This window comes from Neophocaena asiaeorientalis, unplaced genomic scaffold (assembly GCF_003031525.2).
Source record: "Neophocaena asiaeorientalis asiaeorientalis breed wild unplaced genomic scaffold, Neophocaena_asiaeorientalis_V1.1 scaffold26, whole genome shotgun sequence".
NCBI lineage: Eukaryota > Metazoa > Chordata > Mammalia > Artiodactyla > Phocoenidae > Neophocaena > Neophocaena asiaeorientalis.
Genome location: NW_020173108.1, coordinates 9,901,349 through 9,923,148, shown reverse-complemented (window position 1 = coordinate 9,923,148; position 21,800 = coordinate 9,901,349). Strand labels below are relative to the sequence as shown.

Below are 21,800 nucleotides of genomic sequence, written 5' to 3'. Positions count from 1 at the left end.
GGGCCCGCGCACCCAAAAAAAAAAAAAAAAAAAAAAAAAAAAAAAAAGTCACTAGAATTTACCATACTTGGGGAAAATGTAGTCTACACGATTTTATTGTTAAAAGTATAAAAGGAAATTAAAAGTGAAAGGGGGACGTGCATTGAATTTAAAGCATTATCCCACACAAACTTAATAAACCTCTGCTCTAATTTGTGAAAAATATTTAAATCTAAATAGGTTCTAATTATAGCTGAAATAGTGCTTTCTATTTTGAAAGCAAAATATTTTTGGTGGCCTAACTTTTTTTAAAAATTTATTCTTGAAAAGTTACTGGGCAAGAATCTTATCTCACGCTTATATTTAAGAACCCACCTAAACTAATCAGCAGTAGTAGAGTAGTGCTAACTCTGCAGCTGTTTTCATTACAAAGAAATCTATTTTCAAGGGTTCTTGCATCTTTTTATTTCCTTCATTAAGTATTTCAGATAAAAACTGGTTTATCATTGTTTGTTTTTAAAACTACCCATTTTACACATTTTTACACTACATATTAAACTGTCCATCACATGACTTTCATTTTCAAAACAAATTCTATTTATACAGAAAACAAAATGTCATCCTTGAGAAAGGATCTGAATGCATACTGTTTGAAACAGTTTCTCAGAACCATTTTCCTTGATAAGTGAAAAGTAAAATTAACACAAAAGTTGCAAAAATATTAAAGTGACAAATAAACAATATGTCTTGGGTGGGTGACAAAGAGAAAATTCAATAGACTTCTATTATTATAACTGTTCAGGCAAACATTTGAGTCTTAGCACATAAAAACCTTGTTGCAAATATAAGCAATGGATGGGTTAAAAGTATACTTCTAAATGGTTTTCAAAACTTAAACATATCTATTTTAAAAGTCATAGCTTTATCACATTTTCCTTAAAGTAGACATGCCTTATTATAATGATAATCAGTACTTGGTACATAGAGCACATGTTTCCCTATGGAAAAGTATTTTTAAGATGTTACAATGGTTACCTGTCATTTATGATCCAGTTCAGGCAGAGATTGAGAGAGCTTAGATTTTTGCACCTCTTGACAATTTCCATCACGGTTTCATTATCCAGTTCAGTGATATGACGTAGGTCCAAGCTGGAAAGGTTTCTTAGCTAATGAGATAAATAAAATGAAAGATGAGAAATATAAATACTACATTCATCCTCAAAAACTATAAATATAGTTTATTATAGAGTATCACTGTACAATAGACAACAGTCTAGAATTATTTGATTAAACTAAATGGTTACATAATATTTTAATACTAAATTAGAAATGAGGTCAGAAATCTATGATGAACAAGTGAATGGCAACAAACATTAAAATCAAATAGATTTATTGAGGCATCATAAAAATCAAAAAAGTTAGCAATCTAATAGGTGGGAAAGCTGTTAAATCTCTCACATAATTACCCACAATTTGACAGGCTTATTTTCTTTAACATTGTTCCATTTCAGATATTTATCTTCGTGATTATAATGCCACTTTTGTATAGGTTTTCTCTCTTTTTTTTTAAAGATAAAATATGAGTAAGTGGTTAATTCAGAGATATCTTGGTGATATTTTATCAATGTACTCCAAATTGCAGTATTATGGGTTGTATGTTCCACTATGTGAAAAGCAATATAAAACAATGTTTAAGAAGTAAAGATTTTCTCCATGTACCACCTTCCCTATTTGTTCACTTTCTCTACTCCTTTCTTGATGTTTCCTGCCTTCCCCTGATGTTGTCTCCAAGGAAAATTAATAATAATATCATTTACACAAAGATGGTAGGATCTTTTTTTTTTTTTTTGGTAGGATCTTAATTATCCTCTTCAAATAAACTGTATCTCAAATAAGCTATTTTTGCTTAATAACATGCAAAGAATTAATCTGGAAGCATGTGGTAGACCAAATAACACCCCTCCCAAGGATATCTATGCCTTAATATGCTACCTCATATGGCAAAAGAGACTTTGCAGATGTGATTAAAGTTACGGATTTTGAGATGAGGAGACTACCCAGGTTAGGCCCACTAGTCACGTGAGTCCAGCTAAAGTCAGAGAGATGCGAGGGAGGAAGATACAGGGGACATTTGAATTGTGAAAGGGATTCAACCTGCCTTTACTGGCTTTGTGTCTGGAGGAAAAGGGCCAGGAGTCAAGGAATGTGGGCAACTTCTAGAGCTGACAGCCAGTAAGAAAACTGGACTTCAGACCTACAACCTTAGGGAACTGAATTTCCTCAAAAACCTGACGGAGCAAGAAAACATTCTCCTCTCGATCTTCCAGAAAAGAATACAAGGTGGATGATTTTAGTCTGATGAAACCTGTGGTGATCTTCTAATAAACTATGAGATAACAAATTTGTGCTGTTTTAAGCTGCTAAGTGTGCGATAATTTGTTACAGCAATAGAAAGCTAGTACATGGCCTTTCCAGCACCATCAGGGAGCCCTCCAGGAGATGGCAGTCTTCTCTAGGCCACCCTCAAGTCCTGCTGTAGCGGAAGGAGGTAATTCCTGCATGACGCTGACTTGCAGGCGTAAGAGCAGTGAGTGAGGCGAGCTTCGACCCCAAGAGAAGAGAAGACACTGGTATTGCCGCTGCTGTAGGACAAAAGGGAAAGAAACACTCTAAAGCAGCACCATCCCAGAGAACTTTCTGCAATGATGGAAGTGTTCTCTAATTCTGCTGTTGAATATGGTAACTGCTAGTCACACGTGGCTACTGAGCACTTGAGACGCCACTAGTGTGAAGAAGGACCTGAATTTTTTTTTTTTTTTTTGTGGTACGCCGGCCTCTCGCTGTTGTGGCCTCTCCCGTTGCGGAGCACAGGCCCCGGACGCGCAGGCTCAGCGGCCATGGCTCACAGGCCCAGCCGCTCCGCGGCATGTGGGATCTTCCCGGACCGGGGCACGAACCCCTGTCCCCTGCATCGGCAGGTGGACTCTCAACCACTGCGCCACCAGGGAAGCCCCACCTGAATTTTTTTTACCTTATTTAATGTTGTTTAGTTTGCATTTACTTTTTTTTATCTGTGGCCAGTGGCTACAGTGTTGGACAGAGCAGCTGTGGAGAACTGGGTCTGCCAGGCAGCACGCACACCCTCCTCCCCACCTCAGCTCACAGAAAGGCTTCATGCAGAGTCCCTGCCCCCTGCTCTGATGCATGTTGCAGGGCTACGGAGAGAAGCAGGGATGGCTAAGAGGGTGAAATGCAAAAAGGTCCACAACAGTAGGGAACGCTTTCTAGTTGAGACAGCAAGCCTCTGTCACTAAGGCTGAATTCTGAGCCTTCAGCATGAGATTCAGGAAAACCTCTCTGCAATTAGCCTCTCAGGTCAGATGTTCCAAGAAGTCGCCATCCAGTGTGGGACTCAGGACAACACGAGAGAACGGAGGCAGGACCAGGAAAGAAGAAATGGGTTGGACAAAGTTCTTCCTCAAGTTATCATGGACTGAGGCTTTACCAACATCAGAACATTGTTGGTACTTGGCAACCAAAGCATAACGAAAGGGAACAGACTCACCTTTGTTAAACAAACAAAACAAGAAACAAAAACAAACAAAATGACAGACTGCTCTGGCTGTCTCAGCAGCTCCATACAGTTGACCAGTCAGAACCTGGGCTGACTCGCTGCTTCCCCTTCCTCAAGGGTCTCCGAACTCCACTGTCTGAGAGCTATAGCCAACACCACGCCCAGAACCCATAGGTGGGCTGCTTGGGCTCTAGCTTTATACCCCAAACATGGCACCTGATTCCTATCCTTTACCTCTCTACCTACCACAAATAAGGTAGGCTGGTATTAAACAAAACCACAAAAATGTTTTGAAGTACCTAAAGGAACAATAACCAAAAGACTATATGAAATACAAAACAGATAGCAAAATCAGTTTCTAATAATTTTTCAGACATCATTAAAGTCATTTAAAGAATCAAAGGGCTGATGCACGTGCTCCTTGCTATGCTTTCTTCCCTCCCAACTCCTGACGTATCTCCATGTGGTGATGGAAACAGAAATCATCCAGAATAACAGCTAGGCTTGGAGCAAAGTACAAGGTTGTGAGGCCAGTACCCATGTCTTTTATGAAAGAGCAGGAGACACAAGGAGTACAGAGAAGACTGCAATAAAACAGGAGAGACAATGGTAATGCCAAATGGAACAAGTCTCAAAGTCTCGATATTTTGTTAGTTATATTTGTTGTTGTTATTTTTCACAAATGTTGGAAGAGCAATGGTCTGGAAGCAGCCATGGAGAGCAAAGAGGATCCTGCCTCCACTTTCTGACCCTGAGAAACACAGTGAGAAAATGAACAGGTATGGTAGGTAAAATTCTAAAATGACCCCAAGGACCCATGCCCTAACATAATCCCTGACCTTGAGTGTGGGCAGGACCTTATAAGGAAAAGTAAAAGGATTTTGCAGCTATAATTAAGATCCCTGACCAATTAAACACTGAATTAGTCAAAAGACAGTATCCTGGATGGGCCTGGCCTAATCAGTTGAGCTCTGACAGAGGATCCAGAGGTCAGAGAGATTCTCCTGCTGGCCTTGGAGAAGTGAGCAACCACGTTTTGAGAGGGACTGTGAAAGGCCCAGTGAAAAGACCACATGGCTAAGACCCTCAAGAGGCCTCTAGGAGCCGAGAGCAGTCCCTGACTGACGGCTAGAAAGAAAATGCGGACCTCAGTCCTATAACTACAAGGAACTGAATTCCTCCAACAACTACATGAGCTTGTAAGAGGATCTAAACTCTAGAAAGAGATACAACCCCAACTGACACCTTGATTATGACCTCGTGAGACCCTGGAAAAACCAAGTTGCAGCATCTAGACTTCTGACCCATGGATATAGTAAGATGATAAATATATGTGGTTTTAAGATGCTAAGTCTATGGTAATTTGCTGTACAGCAATAGAAAATCAATACAGAACGGCTATAGGGGACTCTGTATACTTGAAGAGAAGTCAGGTTTCTCTTAAGACAAGGGGGAATATCCTTAGCCACTTTAAACTCTGAGGCTCACTGTCCTTCTTTAGATCGTATGTTCACAAAAGCTTAGAGGGAGATGCTTGCTCCATTCAGCCTTCTCTCTAGGTGTATCTTCAGTGGCCAAGAAAACACTTCCTGGGAAGACGAGCAACTCTGATGTGGTCACTCTTACTAGCTCCACATTGGGGAACTAAATTTCTCAAACCAGTCTTCAATCATGGAAAGATGACTTTAATGGAAATCCATTATGAAAATGTTTGCATAGCTCCTGGCTTTCAATTCATATTCTGAGAACAGTCACATATTTCCTATACATATCTTAATACCACAAGGTAACTGTCTTTTCACTTTCACTAAACTTTTTCACAAGATTTTGCATTGGAGCTAAACTAGTAGCTAAAATGGTTTCACTGGTCAAGTTTTCTCATTCTTGATTAAGCAAAGATGAACTCATACATGTCAAGGATCAGAATCACTGTTAAATTTGATATCCCTCTTAATGTTCCCCTCAGTAATGTACCCCGTATTTCTATTTTCTATATAAAAATCACCATTTCTTATGACTATAAATGGAGTATAATCTATAAAAATTTTGAATCACTCTTGTACACCATAAACTACTATAATATTGTCAACTATACCTCAATTAAAAAATCACCATTTTCTAAAGCCACATTATTTTTATAGTTAGCTTTCTTTACAGGGTATTTTTGATCCCAACACCCCCAAAATTTTCATCACTACTGTTCTGGGAACATGTAAAGAATGAAGTAGCCTCTGTGAGTTGCAGGTACTGGGCAGCTTGCTGAGCTCATGTCCTGACAGCAGCCTCATGTCTGTACCACAGCCAAATCAGAAATACACGAAATGGACCCACAGAGCTGCTAGAAAATATTTTGAAGCATGACTATTAAACCTATGAATGTTGTGGATGAATTTTGCTACATGTAACCATATGCATATGTGAACTGTTATTAAATATAGCCATGTTTAATACATATACAGCATCACTTTATTTTCCCAATTATACTGTATTATACTCACTACAAAGATGAAAATCATAAAAATTCTATCCAGCCACATAAATATCTCCTACACATGCATATTCTGGGGTCTACAACAGCTTCTGGCACAAAGTTTCTATGTGAATTATGACTTTATCTCTTAGCTTCCTTCACTGTAAAATATCTCATCACAACACTGTGAATGTACTTAACACCACTGAACTGTACACTTAAAAATGGTTAAAAAGGTAAACTTTTGTTATGTACATTTTACCACAATAAAAAAAAAAATTACTTCCTCGACCAGGACCCAGTGGGAGGATACAATAAAGTTCTGTAGGAAAGAAAACTTTATTTGTGCCAGATCGGTCCCCTCGTATTAGGGAATGTAACTGAGGACCAAAGAGGTTTGAATAACTTATTAAAGTGACGATAATAGGCAGAGAGTCGATGGCAAATCTAAACTATTTTTCAGACTTAGGAAAACCCAAAGATATCTTCTAGAACTAATGGAATAGCAAGAAGTAACAATTCCAGAAACTATCTACATGTGATAAAATTCTAATTCTAGTTCATTGACTCCTGAGCTTTCAGAAATCCTACATCCATGCCCATTCATCAGTTCAAGGTGGGTCAGATGATGACACGGGTTCACTTGTGGCTGATACTGCCCTGTATTTATTGTCCATAAATGGAGCATTCTTTCTCTTCCAATGGAGCAAAGACTCAAACATGAGGAAAAAGGTTTACTTTGGCTCTCACATGCCAGCTTTCTACTGAGATCTTGAAGAGTGTTTTGCCCTCGGATTCAATTAAGGCTCATTTTTCATGAGCTGACAGTCACTGACTACGCTGGTGTCACCTTCCCTATGACCACATTGGCCAGTTCAACTTGAAATATGACAGTATCCAAAGGCAGTTCCAGGAGGTTAATTCCTGGTAACCGGCATCAATATACGACATACGGAGCACCTCTAAGGGGCGTGGCATTTTTATTCAGAACCCCACAAACAGCTCTGTCAAATTCATCACATTCCCTCCCTAGCTATGGGAATTTCATAATAGTGCCCTCCAGCGTTTCATAAAAAGCTACCTAAAATAATCCTTCATAAACAAATAATTACATTTAGGAAACTGACATTTTAATTAAACTTTCTTTCCCTTACAAATTCACTGGTAGTCTTGGGTTACACAAATCACAGAGGATTTGAATAAGCAAAGCCATACCACCAGGATCTTTTAAATGTTTCATTCCAATTTTTAAACAGCTTCATAAGGTATTTTAAAAGAAATTCAAGTCAGAATGTAGAATGCAGGTAATCAACTTTCAGTTTAATACTGCTTTTATTGTGAAAAAATATTACTTATAGCCAATTCAGGTTAAAGGCTAAAATTAGTCAATGATTGTATGGCTGTGGATGTACTTAAGAATAAAATGAGACACTAAAATGTTACCTAGGAAACACAGACTTGGAGGATTATAAAAAGACCTCAAATAGCTTCCAAATTTTGTTAAGACTCTGGAAAAGTAAAAAATGAAACAAAATCCTCAATTGTGCAGGTTGACTAAAGGGGATGAAGCAGCATAAGAGGACTCACAGTACCTTGGCAAAGGCAGCAGGGATGTTCCACTGTTTCAGACTAACGAGGATAATTTACGTGAAGCCAGTTGGAGGAGATAATTTTTGAAAAGAATAAAAACTTCTGTATAGTTAAATATGTTCAAATGTCAACTAGTACCCAAATTACTTCTTGCCAGCCCTGTCGATGTTGGCTTCATTGTGACTGAGTTTCAAAGCAATCGGCTGCAATCTTTAGGGAGCAAAGTCAAGGGTTAAGACAGGCTGCTGGGGCTGTAGATCAGCAACACACACTCACCTGCCAATCACCTGTCAGGCTGCCAAGATGGGGATCATGGGAGAGACCAAAAGCACAGGGAGACAGAGGGGTCAGAGAAAGGCATTTATAAGAAAGTGGGGAGAGCCACCTATTAAGGACAGGGAGGGAGATACAAGGAGAAAGGGAGGGGCTATAGTAGGGGTTGTGCATGGCAAGACTAAAAATAATAGTAAAGAAACTGAGACTGCTGGGAATGGAATGGAATGGGGCAGAGAGGGAATTTCTGTCCCTGAGCACAGGAAGGCTTCCGCACCTCGACAGGTTCTGTTATCTACATTTAGAGAAGAACTTGGTTGGACAAAGGAGAGAGCGAGGGGCATCCCTTCTGCTCATCAACTAGGCTGAACCTCAGTTTGGTTAAGGCTGGTACTCGAGTATGGAGAGAGTAATAAAAGCTAGATAAGTCACATTTAGGACATCAGGCAAATCCTTCCCAGCATCTCACAGAACTGAGACACTCAGGGTATAACTGAAAGCTTTCAAATAGCCTGAGAGCCTGGCAGAGACAATAAAAATTTCTAATTCTAACCATGAAAATAGGACTTCCAGAGTCTGGAATGCTTATCACATCCACAATAGCTACCACGTTAATTCTCTGGCTCCTTCTTTATGTGTTCCTTCCAACCACTGCCTTGTTAATCACAATGGGATGCTGTCTCTTTGCTTTATTTCCAAACCCAAGGCCTGGCTGGTTCTGCCATTCTCCTACTGGATCTGACATCTTTCACCATTTTATTCATTCTCTGTTTTGCTTTCTAGGACACTTTACTCACTGCTTCTCTTCAGAGCGATCCCTTCTAACTCCTTCTTGACACATAACCAGTCAGATAAATATTCCTTAAATAACTCTGATCATATCTCCCACCTTCTCTGAAACCTTCAGGAAAACAAAAACATTTCAACTGCAGAAAGGAATCCCAGAGCTTGCGTATCAAGGCCGTTCACTCTCCATACCTACTATTCCCTGACATCTTAAGTTAAAATAGCTCAAACCTCTTTCTCCAAGTTTTGAGAAGTTATTCTCACTGTGCTCAGAGACCTGTATTCATTATTTAAAACTGAGCTCACTTCCTGATTACTTCAGAGAGAGGAAAAATTAGTGAGTCTTAAAATATAATATACCTGCCTTAACACAAATTACTAACTAGGCAGCCCACAACAGAACTATGCCTTTTAGACAGAAATCGTCAATTGGCAACAGCTGCCAAGGGACCAGGGGAACAAACTTTCCTTCCCGCTACAGCTGCTTGGGAGTCCCCTCTTTGTTTTCTCCATCTACTCACCTTCCCTTCCTCCTCCCCCACCAGCCCTCCCTGCGCTGTGCTGCTCAGGACCAAGCTCTCATTGCAAACATTTGACATCCAATCCTAATGCTTGAGCTGGTCCAAATCTGCATCTCTGGTGCAGTAGTTGTGGTGAACTTTCATTCATTCATTCATACTTATTTAAATGTTCCTGAGCACATGGCTCTAACCTTGGCTGCACATTAGGATATGGGGAAACTTTTAAAAAACACTAATGACCAGGTCCCATCCTTAGAGGTTCTGATTTAATTGGCTTGGGGTAAGGCTAACCATTCCTATTTCTGAAAAAGATACCCAGTTGATCCCAGCCTGGACAAGGAACCACTTCCCTAGTGCAGAGCAACTGATATTTAAATCCAGTTACTGAAAGTGTAAAAATAATTTAAAAAGCTCAGCCTCTTCAATCACTCAAAAAAGAACATAGAAGACTATTATTCATATAGTCAGTAACTATTTATTGGGCATCCATTATGTACCAGAAAATATTCCAGCTGCTAAAAATATAGCAGTGAACAAAACAGACAAAAAAATCCCTGTCCATAGGGTACTTATATTTCTAGTTGGAAGGGGGCAGTAGAAACAATAAGTAAACAAATTGTATAGTATGTTAAAAGGTGTTAAGTACTATAGAGAAAAAAATAAAGCAAGGCACGGCAGATGGGAACCGGGGGGGGAAGAAAGATGGAGTTTAATTTTAAATAAGCAATCAAGAATGATCTCATTGAAAAGATATATGGGCACAAGTTTGAAGGAGGTGAGGCAGCAAACAAAACCATGCTGATGCCTGGGACAAGAATAAGTGCAAAGGCCCTGAGATGGGAACTGGTCTAGCGTTTTGGAGGATTAGTAAGGAGCCAGAGGTTCTGGAGCCGAGTGAATAGAAGGAAAACTAATTAGAGACATGGCCAAAGAGGGGAGCAAAGAAGGGAAGACTGGGTGAGGCCTTGTAGGCCAAAGTAAGGATTTTAGCTTCTGCTCTAAGGAATCTGGGAATTTGGTGGGTTTTAAGCAGGTATGTGACAGGATCTAAGCTACATTTTTAAATGATTATTCTAGCTTCTGTGTGAGTCTAGCTAGACTAGGGAGCAATGGTAGAAGCAGAGAAGCTGTAATGAATTAAGCTAGTCAAGCAACATCAGTGACCTGGGCCACAGTGACAGCAGCTGAAGGTAGTATAAAGTGATCAGATTCTGGATACATTTGAAATTAGAATCAACAGAATTTTCTGACAAATTAGTTATGGAGCACAAGAGAAAAATAAGAATCAGGGATAATTCCAAGGTTTCTGGTTTGAGCAACTGGAAGGTATTACTGCAATTAACTAAGATGCTTTGGGGACAGGTAGGGAGAGACTTTGGTTTTGAATATACTATATCTGAGATGCCTGTTAGATATCCAAGGAGAGACGTCAAATAAATGTGGGCCTCATCGGCACACAGGTAGCACTTACACTTCTAAATTTAATATATCAAAGTATTAATTATATATAAATGTGCTCAATTCATTAGGTTAGCTAGGTACAATCATACTGGCCTTTCAATTTATAGTGAGTAAAAAAAATTATTAATTAATTGATTAAACCACTTTGTGGGCATACATACCCCGAGTAATAAAAAACAATACATAGTGGACTAGCATGATTCTAAAAAAAAAGCATTAGCAGCAATATTGTCCCAAGCCACCTGGAGCGGTTACAAGGCTGGCTTCACTTCCTGTCAAAGCATAATTCAGCCTTCACACCTCCAGTACACATCCTCTGTAAAACCTCCCAGGATGCCCACCGTCAGATTAAGAGACTCTGCCCTCTGTATACCCACTGATGTTGCTCGTTCTCCCACCACGGCCTTAAACACTGCTTTATAATTTAGTCTAATTAAGTGTATGTTTCTCCCACTAGAGTCTAAGGCAAGCTAATGCAGGTCAGTGACCATGTCTTATTCACTTTTGTGTCACCAGTGCTTCACACAGTACTAGGTGCACCAAACGAAATTATTAAATGCTGATTGCTGAATGAGTAAATTTGAAATCAAGAACAAAACATTAACAATAATTTCATGTACCTAGGTTTCTGTAAACCAGGTCTCCATTCTTTCAACTATATCGAACGCAGGATCTGCAGCTCTGAAGCTACATGTTTCTAAAAGTGATATATTTGAACATAAACCTCAGTAATACATAAGCATTAAATAATAAAAAACAACATTCTCACTCTACGCAATTAAAGATCACTTTAGAACAAGAAGCATAATCAGTTCTCTATTTTCATGTTCGTTCTTAAAATGAAGAACATTTAAACAATCTGTAAGTTTTCACAGTTTTGATGTGAGTGGCAGGAATTTTTGAGTAGTTCACCAAAAAAAAAATTTTTTTTTAGATGTTGGGGGTAGGAGTTTATTAATTAATTTATTTATTTTTGCTGTGTTGGGTCTTAGTTTCTGTGCGAGGGCTTTCTCTAGTTGCGGCGAGCAGGGGCCACTCTTCATCGCGGTACGCGGGCCTCTCACTACCGCGGCCTCTCTTGTTGCGGAGCAGAGGCTCCAGACGCACAGGCTCAGTAGTTGTGGCTCACAGGCCCAGCCACTCCGCGGCATGTGGGATCCTCCCAGACCAGGACGCGAACCCGTGTCCCCTGCATTAGCAGGCAGATTCTCAACCACTGCACCACCAGGGAAGCCACCAAAAATTTTAATCACTGTCTTCTGCTGCAGAAATGTGCATATTTGTTAACTGGCTTCCTGTTTTCTTTGTGCAACAAATCAGAATGGATGCTCCGCTCCTCCTCTTCCACTCTGGCAGGCAGCACAGTCTCTAATTGACTTTTTTCTAGGACTTCTTTCTACCAAATCCCTTTCTTTTCTCCATAGAAGATTTTCTCCATAGAGCTCATAACAGACTACAAACAGCACTTAAAGTTAGCAGCACTAAGCAGCCCTGTCACTTTTTTACCTAGCAGGAGCTAAGAAAAAGAATTTCTCCTCAGTTAAAAAATAAAACATTCATACTGTTTGACTTAAATAAGAAAAAAATCAAAGCTTAAATAAATTAAGGATAAATTAAGTCAAATGTGAAGCACGCAAGGAAAGATGACTTTGTCTAATTGGACTGGTTGTATACTTCTCTTTCATTTCCTCATACCAAGTTCACAGATCTGTTTTTTTAAAAAAGACAATTCATGGAATTTTGAACCCATTTCAGTCACCTGAATCCACTTATCACACTTCAATGTGTCAAAAGTTTTGGAAATATATTCCAAATAAAAGTTTTACGACCTTATTTTTAAAAGTAGTAAAATAACTGAAATGCCATTAGCCCAAGACAAAAGCTTATCATACCTAAGCCAAGTGACCTGTACATTGACCTCTTGATATTATACTATTAAAGTCAAACAGCCAAATTATTCCATTCTTTATTTCTAAATGTATGAAACTGAAAAACAAAGAAACGACATTAATGATTTTTAATTAAAAATACTCTGGCATATATTGTCATTTTCCGGCATTCAATAAATGTTACAGAAATGATATACCTACTCTCTAAAATGAAGTGCCTTTTATTTCTTTCTTTCTGGTTTAGAATATGCAACTGATTTCTTTCTTTCTGGTTTAGAATATTCACCTTCACATGGAAAATCCCTTGGGCTTACACTCTCATTTCTGAGCCTTAGACTAAAGTCAAAGTTCAGAGTGAAAGAGGCCCCAAACTTAATTTCAGACATTAGTCTTGCTAATCTGTGACCAGGTACTGTTCACAGAGGAACAGCATGAGGCCCCTTCAGTAGGTACCTGCAGCTTCTCTCTGAGGCTTACCCCATAGGTCTGGAGCGCCCTGAGTCATTCAGGAAGAAAACAGCTAACCTAGGCATCCATTAGCTTTCACTTCTCTCAATCTCCAAGCCATTTTTATGAGAAGAAACATTCCAAAATGTATATGTAACTCTGCCCCCCTACCCTCCCTCCTGAAGTCCCCAAATAAAGCCTCAAATACCCCTTCTAGTTGGTATTAACAATCTAATATTGTTATTAACAATCTAAAATGAATTAACAATTCATTGATATTAATCTAAATATTAATAAGTCTGATATTAACAGTCTAAAAATGAATCAATCAGATCACCCTTACTAGCAAGAAAGAAAAAAATCAGGATGCACGTTTGGGAAAAATACTATTTCTTCCACAATCTTCATTTCTGGCATTATACTTGATACTACGTAAGTGCAACAATCACCTATAATAAGAAAAGAATGAACACTTTCCAGGTGAGAAAAATCTTAGAAAACTCAAACTTTTTAAAGAGCATGTAAGGATTCATACTCAAAATCCAAATCAGGAACTCTACAAAACACTGAATCAGGTCCCATTTGTTTTACTTAGTTTTACCTTTGTCCTACAAAAGCAGTTCCAAGAAGCAACAGCATTTGGTTTACAATGTACAAATCATACTCAATGTTAAGAGCTGGAAGTAAATGATCTAAAATTCTAGGTTAATGACTATGCTATAGGCAGTATATCAGATACCAATAAGAAATAGCACTCAGAAAGAAGGTCTTTATGAAGTTTTCCTTGATTTTAAGTAACATAGAACATGAAACTACATTATTATAAAATGCAAATTTTTCAAAAATGAAGTGTAAAAATTATATAACTTTGATTTATATATTAAAGCACTACTTTCTGATACAAAGAACTAATTCTGTTCTCTCAACCAGTTTCTTCCATCTATGAGTTGAAAAGCTTCAACTAACTGAAATGAAAATTTAAATAACAGTATCTAGTATATAGCTAACTTTATCAAAATTTATGATTTACTTTAATATTATGTACTTTGGGGTCACTTATACCTTCTCACATCAACAAAAAGCATGACCAAGATTTTTGAAAATTAAAAAATAAACAGACGTACTGACATGATAGTATGTTACTTGTTGCAGAGCACAGGCTCCCGACGCACAACCTCAGCGGCCATGGCTCACAGGCCCAGCTGCACCACAGGCATGTGGGATCTTCCTGGCCCGGGGCATGAACCCGTGTCCCCTAGCATCGGCAGGCAGACTCTCAACCACCGCGCCACCAGGGAAGCCCAGCATGTTACTTTTTACTTGTCAGTCAAAACCATCCAAGATATAACTTAAATTAACTGGTAACTAATAATCGGTAACTCAAGTAACTAGTTCACAGCAATTAACTTATTTAGTCAAATATTTTTCTTTACATTTGCCTCTGTGAATTGACATTATACATTACAGCACTGAGAAACATTTAAATTTTACTCTTTCTAGGGTCATGTATAAAACCTATTCTTTGGGCTTCCCTGGTGGCGCAGTGGTTGAGAGTTTGCCTGCCGACGCAGGGGACACGGGTGCGTGCCCCGGTCCAGGAAGATCCCACATGCTGCAGAGCGGCTGGGCCCATGAGCCGTGGCCGGTGAGCCTGCGCGTCCGGAGCCTGTGCTCCGCAATGGGAGAGGCCACAACAGTGAGAGGCCCGCGTACCACCAAAAAAACTAAAACAAAAAAAAACCCTATTCTTTTATAATTAAGCACCTAGCCCTCTATCCTATTCTTGAGAATCACCACAGCCTTGTAGCTTCATTATTCCTAATTACCACATAGCTAGCTTCCTCTACCTCTCTAGTTATAGCTTTTCTAGATCCAAGACCAAAGTATGGCTAGAGAGTGTCTAAGGAATCGTCAAGTCTAATTTAAATGTTATAGTATGTGCAATTCTCTGCTTTGTGCTTGATCCCCATTGTTACCAGACTTTCTAAGGGGAAATAAATATCAGTTCTATTCTCTTAGATGTGCTCTTGCATAAGAAACCCTGAATGACACAAAAAGGAATAGGTATTAGGATCTAACCAGGAAAACAGAAACCACCATAAGCATTTATCAAATTACACAAAGGGAATTTCATTAAGGAAAGTGGTTATTCTGATGAAGTAGAAGGTGAGAAGACAAACTGGAGAGACTAATGTAACCCACAGATTTAGCAGCAGCAGAAGGCCACAAACACCCTAAGGCTAGGGAGACAGAAAGAAGTCAGTGTTCATGGCCACAGGCCTGGTCTTCCAATACAAGCTGGAGCTGCAGGAGGTCTGTCCAGGGCTGGAACCAAGGAGATGAAGCTGTTGCCAGAAATGTTACCTGAGACAGACAGGGAGGTTGAGAAATACCAGACTGTCTCCCTCCCTATGCCTTCCTGCCTCCCACTAAATGCAGCCTGCAGGGGGAAGCCTCCTATGATATATAAGAGCATGCTTAGAGAGAAGAAAGGATGTGAGGGCTAACAGACCTAGGACCAGCACAAAGCAAAAGGAAAGAAAGGGGAAGGGGGAGCCAGATTCCAAAATGAAAAGAAGTAGTCAATCTAATGAGAGTTCATTATCACAACCCAGAAAAAGGAAGAACTGCCTGAGCATTCCCCACACCTTGTCTGAGAAACCCAGGGTGCTAATAAACTTTTTCTCCTTTGAGCTACATGAAAGCTGTAAAAGTATCCTGAGCTGCTTTCTGCTTTCTCAGGCACAGGGGTATTGCTTCATTTTTAAAGATCAAAAATTGATAGCCAATTGCATGTTGAAAAGTACCTCTGGTCAAACATAATAACCAAGCATTTCCACTAATGAATATAACAGAGAAAGTTCCAGTGGGCACCTTTTTTCTTGGAAAAAAATGTTGATGGCCAATCATCCCACTGGGATACAATCAATTGAAAGGAAGTCTACTGTAGGGGAAGCAGCTATGTTCCTGACGGTTTTGTAAGTACACTGTGATCAACAGCTTTTGTGTGAATACCTGTGATACCTCTGGGCTGGAGAGCAAACATACGAAGAGCTCAACTGCCTTTAGTCAGTAGACGCTATTGGACTCTATTATTGGGCCAGTGTGCCAGGAGAAGAGGGAGCTCACAACCAAACTCTATTCCAAAAATTATTATGGAAAATAATGAGTAATATTATGTAGACCCAAATTCTGGTTAAATACTGAGGTTCCAAGATAAAATTTTAGAACACACCTCTGCTGTTACATAGATAACTTTTGACTAATAGAGAGTTACCATGGAAATGAATTCCCTGTTTTCAAAGAATGTGACTCCAATAATGATGCAACATAATTTTTCTTCCCCTCAGTATTCAGGAGCCCCTTAGGCCATCGTTATAAACACTGCACAATGTTAAACAAAATTGTAAAGAAAAATCTGATAATTTGGATTCTCTATGGTTAATGATTGGCACAGTGTGGGCATGTACTGTGTTTGTGTATAAGTGAATATATAATATGTACATACGCAAGCATTTCCCTGTGGCTAACAGGACCTGCCCAGGGGCAGTGAAAATAGTGTTTAAATAAGACAGTTGAAAGTTGATAATAAAACACCATTAAATATTTTATAAATGTTCAAAACTATTAAGTGAATATAACTGTCAATGTTTTAATCAATTGAATATGTTTTCAAATTAATTGGACTCTAACTCTGTAATTCTCAGTAAATGTTTATTTTAAATTAATAAATGATAACTGAATCACTTTGCTGTACACCTGAAACAAACACATTGTAAATTAACTTTACTTTAATAAAAAAATTAATTAATAAATGAGATCTGCTTACTTTCTTTCCCTCAGTAGTGTATCTCCTCATTAAGTTTCATTATAACGTATTCTCATTAAGCCCCATATCTGGTTTCTCTAATTCAGGTAGTCTATTCTGTCAATTTAGAGATGTGACCCCATCCGTGCCTGATATAACTATGCATTTATGTATAAACCACAAGATTGAATGAAGCAGATTCACACTGATCCTTAAATAAAATTTCTGTTACAACACAGTGTGAATGAATCTGAAAGCCAAAAAGAGCTTGAAAGCAGTGTCTCCTAATATCTTTCTTGGATAAAGACTGACCTCAAGTGTTAGAGACCAGATAAATAAAGTTGAAATCCTTTTTTACAAGAATACTGGCAACGAAAACCATAATTTATGAACAAGTGTGTGATAAAAATTCAAGGAGTGAACTGAGGATAACATAAGCAAAGTAAAATAATATTTAAAGTATAAAGCCAAGATCCAGGAAAAGCCCTTTCAAAAAAGGTAGCCAGCTCTCCTCATTTTGTATTTATATATTTACAGTAGAGCCTGAAGCAACCATTTTATCAAAGGATAGATGCAACAAAGAAATTCATTTGTTCATTTTACTTTGTTAGGACTTTCACAAACTGAGTCATTTGAAAGATGAATTCATTTATTTTACTAGTGTCACACTGATACATCTTGCTGCTGTAGTTGCAGAAATGAAAATGCAGCACAAATATACATTACAACTAGAGTAGGAGTAATAGAGTTGTAAAATATAAAAAGAGTAGCCTCACTGAATAGATATTACTGACTTAACAGAATGAAAAAAAAATGTGATAAATTGCCACAGCTTACGTAGACACTGCCTATACTAATTTAGAAAAATAAAAATCAAAGTCACTAATTTGTGCAATAACAATAAGGTACAACATACCTCACACTGGTCAGAATGGCCATCGTTAAGAAGTCTACAAAGAACAAATGTTGGAGAGGGTGTGGAGAAAAGGGGACCCTCCTACACTGTTGGTGGGAATGTAAATTAGTACAACCACTATGGAGAACAGTATAGAGGTTCCTTAAAAAACTAAAAGTAGAGGTGCCATATGATCCAGCAATCCCACTCTTGGGCATATATCTGGACAAAAATGTAATTCAAAAAGATACATGCATCCCTATGTTCATAGCAGCACTATTCACAATAGCCAAGACTTGGAAACAACCTAAATGTCCAACAACAGATGAATGGATAAAGAAGATGTGGTAATATAGATACAATGGAATATTACTCAGCCATAAAAAAGAATGAAATAATGCCATTTGCAGCAACATGGATGGACCTAGAGATTATCATACTAAGTAAGTCAGAAAGAGAAGGATAAATACCATATGATATCACATAGATGGAATCTAAAATATGACACAAATGAACTTCTGTGAAACAGAAACAGAATCACAGACATAGAGAAGAGACTTGTGGTTGCCAAGGGGGAGGTGGGGTGGGGAAGGGCAGGATTGGGAGTTTGGGGTTCGCAGATGCAAACTATTATACATAGAATGGATCAACAACAAGGTCCTACTGTATAGCACACAGAACTATATTCAATATTGTAATAAACCATAATGGAAACGAATATTTACAAAAAAGAATGTATATATATATATGTAAAACTGAATCACTTTGCTGTTCAGCAGAAATTAATGCAACAATGTAAATCCCCTATATTTCTATAAAAAAATGAAAAAATAAGGTACAAAAGTGTATTCCTCTGATTCAGTATATTGCTATGGTAGGAATTTTTTTAATGATTTTATTTAAAATATTATTTTAGTTGTTCAGTGTATTAAAGGGGAAAAAACAAAACCAAACCATGAAGAGCAGACAAACAGTTTTTAATCTTAACATTCAGCCTTGGCACTCAGGTAGAAAGAAGGGTCATAAAGTTTTTAACTAAGATTTATTTTCATGAAAATTATTTTTCATTTTTATTTTAATAAAAGAATATGAATGGATTAGGACTAAAGAGTTATAAGAAGCTTTTATACATAATGATGAATATTTTTCTAATTAACTTATTTATTTATATATATTATTTTTCAAATGCTGCTTTAGTATGTGCCAAGCACTCTTCCTCTAAAACCCGAGAGATAGGTAGATGTTATTACTATCCTCATTTTACAGATGAGAAAACTGAGGCTAAGAGATTAGGTGATTTGCCCTAGGTCATACCATAGCAGTCATCCTATTAGCTTTGATGACAGCAGTAAGCAGTTTGCTCTCCGTTGTGAACTTCAAAGAAAAAATCTATTAATGGATCACACTAGGCCTAGAGAATCAGCGCCTAAATTCCCAACACTTGATTTTTGGCTCAACTCTTAACTCCCGGAAAGCTAAAAAGAACCAAAAGCACAGTCATCCTACAAATACCTCTTCAGAGTCCTCACTGGTCATACTCACTAGGGAATATTTCAGAGCTGAATGAACTTAAGAACACACACTTGCCACATCTTAAAATATCACTCAAGTACCTATAATTAATCAGAAACAAATGAAATGATAATCTACAACTTAACAGCTAAAACAACTCTAAAGTAGCAAAATAATATGTTCTGCCTTTAGAATAAGACATTCTAAACTGATCTGTTGTTTGGAAATTTGAAAGACAAGAAAGTTCATCTTTCATTTCTAGTCTCTGAATAAACATGAAAAGGAAGATGAAAATTGAGTTAGCTGCATGAATGAACATTCTTTCACTTACTTATGTTAAATTGAGTGAAAAAAATCAATTTTGTTTTTCTTCAGAAAATATTTCATATTTTCAGCCATAAGCACTTTTAAAATATGTGTTTTTTAAAAAGTTCTTTAATATGATATGGTCCAAGAAAATATCTGAACTTTGGGCGTTTTTTTAGCTGTTACCTTCAAAAAAAAACCCCTCTATTTAAAAACAAAAACAAACATACCCATATCTGACACATCCTAAGAATTCAGTTCATGTTTATAAACTGAAAAACTGAAGCAACAATAAGATCTAAGGTATCATCAGAATTAATATCATTAATTAAGATATTATCAGAATTATATCATTAATTAATAAACACAACTTTAAAATTTATCAACAATCTTAAGTTATGACAAATATAAATTTTTATATAGCATATAATGAAAATGAACATTTTGTCAAAAATTCTTCACCATCGTCCTTAATAGTCATATAAAATAGCATCTTCCTGACTACTGGTAGAAATCATTTGAACTGATCTAAGTCAATTCACAATGGATCTGTGGCATTAAACTCATGAACCCACAGCATTTCTGAGGTTTGCACTCCAACTATACGTAAAAATAATGTGTCACTTTGACATTTCAGATTCCATTGGCTTATCTGTTCAACTGATTTTAAATTAATATTATATATTAATGTATATGATTATTAATTATTATCCTGAGCATTTTCCATGGTATTATGCATTCTCAAAAAGCATGCTATTGAATAATATGATTTTATCATGTTATATTAATAGCAACATTTTTAACTTTTTAACCCCTTAAAAGCTTTTTTATTATTATGGAAATTTTCAAATATAAGTAATGAGAATAATATAATGAACCGCCATGTCCTATAGCTCAGCTCAATTATCTATATTTTGCCATTTTTGTCTCCTTTAGTGGCCTATCCACTTTTTTTTCTTTTTATCCCTTTGTAATATTTTAATGCAAATCCCTAACATTGTGTCACTTCACTAGTAAATACTCAAGTATGTATCTCTTACTGATAAAGCTTTTAAAATATATCAGATATTTGGTAGAATTCACCAATGAAGCAATCTAGGCACAGAGTGTCATTGGAGGGAAGGGTTTTAACAACAGACGTAATTTCTTTAAGAGATATAGAGGTATTCAAGTAATCTATTTCTTCTTCAGTGAGCTTTGGAAGTTTGCATCTTTCAAATAAATTTTCCATTTCATCTAACTTGTTGAATTTAGAGGCAGAAAGATGTCCATAATATTCGCTTGTTATCCTTTTAATATCTGGAGAATCTGTAGCTATGTTACTCCTCTGAGTCATGGTATTGGCAATTTCTCTCTCTCTCTCTTTTAAGTAGTCTCAATAGAGATTTATCGAGTTTATCAAAGAACCAACCTTTAATTTCGTTAATTTTCTCTTTTTTTGTTTTCCATTTCATTGATATCCACTTTGATCTTTATAATTTCCTTTCCTCTGCTTACTTTGAGTTTAATTTGCTTTTCTTTTTTCAAGTTTCATAAGGCAGACGCTAAGGTCGTTGATTAGAGACCTTTTTTTTTTATACAGGTGTTTGGTGGTATTTAAAGTAAATACTTTAGTAGCATCACTAAATCTGATGTGTTGTGTTTTCATTCTCATTCAGTTCAAAATACTTTCTAATTTCTCTTTTGATTTCTTCTTTACTCATGGGTTATTTAGGACTGGATGAGCAAGGAAGGGAGAGCATACTCCAATCTCTGGGGTTTTCTATGCAAGTTCTCTCCACTCTGGTACTCTGTCCTCTGAATTCTGGCTATCCTGGTCTCCCTGGACTTTCGGTTCTGTCTCAACTCAGATAGTCTGCTGAGTTTTGCCTATGTTATCCCTCTCTGTGCTACAAGCTGGAAACTCTTCCAACATATTAGACGAAGGCAAGCATAGGGCTTCTCTTGTTTGTTTCTTAGATCTCAGGGATCACTGTCCTTGGTTGTCTGATATCCAGTGTCTTGAAGACCATTGTTTCATATATTTTGTCAGTTTTTCTAGGTTGTTTCAGGGAAGAGAGTAAATCTGGTCCCCACTACTCCATCTTAACTGGAAGAAGAAATCCAGTTCTGTTTTGTTTTTTTTATAGATCATTGTAAACTCATGACTTTTATACATTTGTTTTAATCCATTTCAGCCATTTTCCTTTTTGATGCTCAACGCATCCCAGCTTAGGCCAGTGAGAGGCACTTCATGTTGGCTTTTGGGTCCTTTGACATGTTCCTATTAGTCCTTAATGTGGCAAATGA

The 21,800-nt window shown here is 37.5% G+C and overlaps 1 protein-coding gene across 1 annotated transcript in view; it reads right to left on the bottom strand.

The window, feature by feature from the left end:
- FBXL17 (F-box and leucine rich repeat protein 17) overlaps positions 1 to 21,800 on the bottom strand; it is a 481,311-nt gene that overhangs the window by 310,580 nt on the left and 148,931 nt on the right. The window contains 1 exon segment of the mRNA XM_024743396.1: positions 1,015 to 1,145. Coding sequence (XP_024599164.1) covers positions 1,015 to 1,145 — 131 coding nt within the window.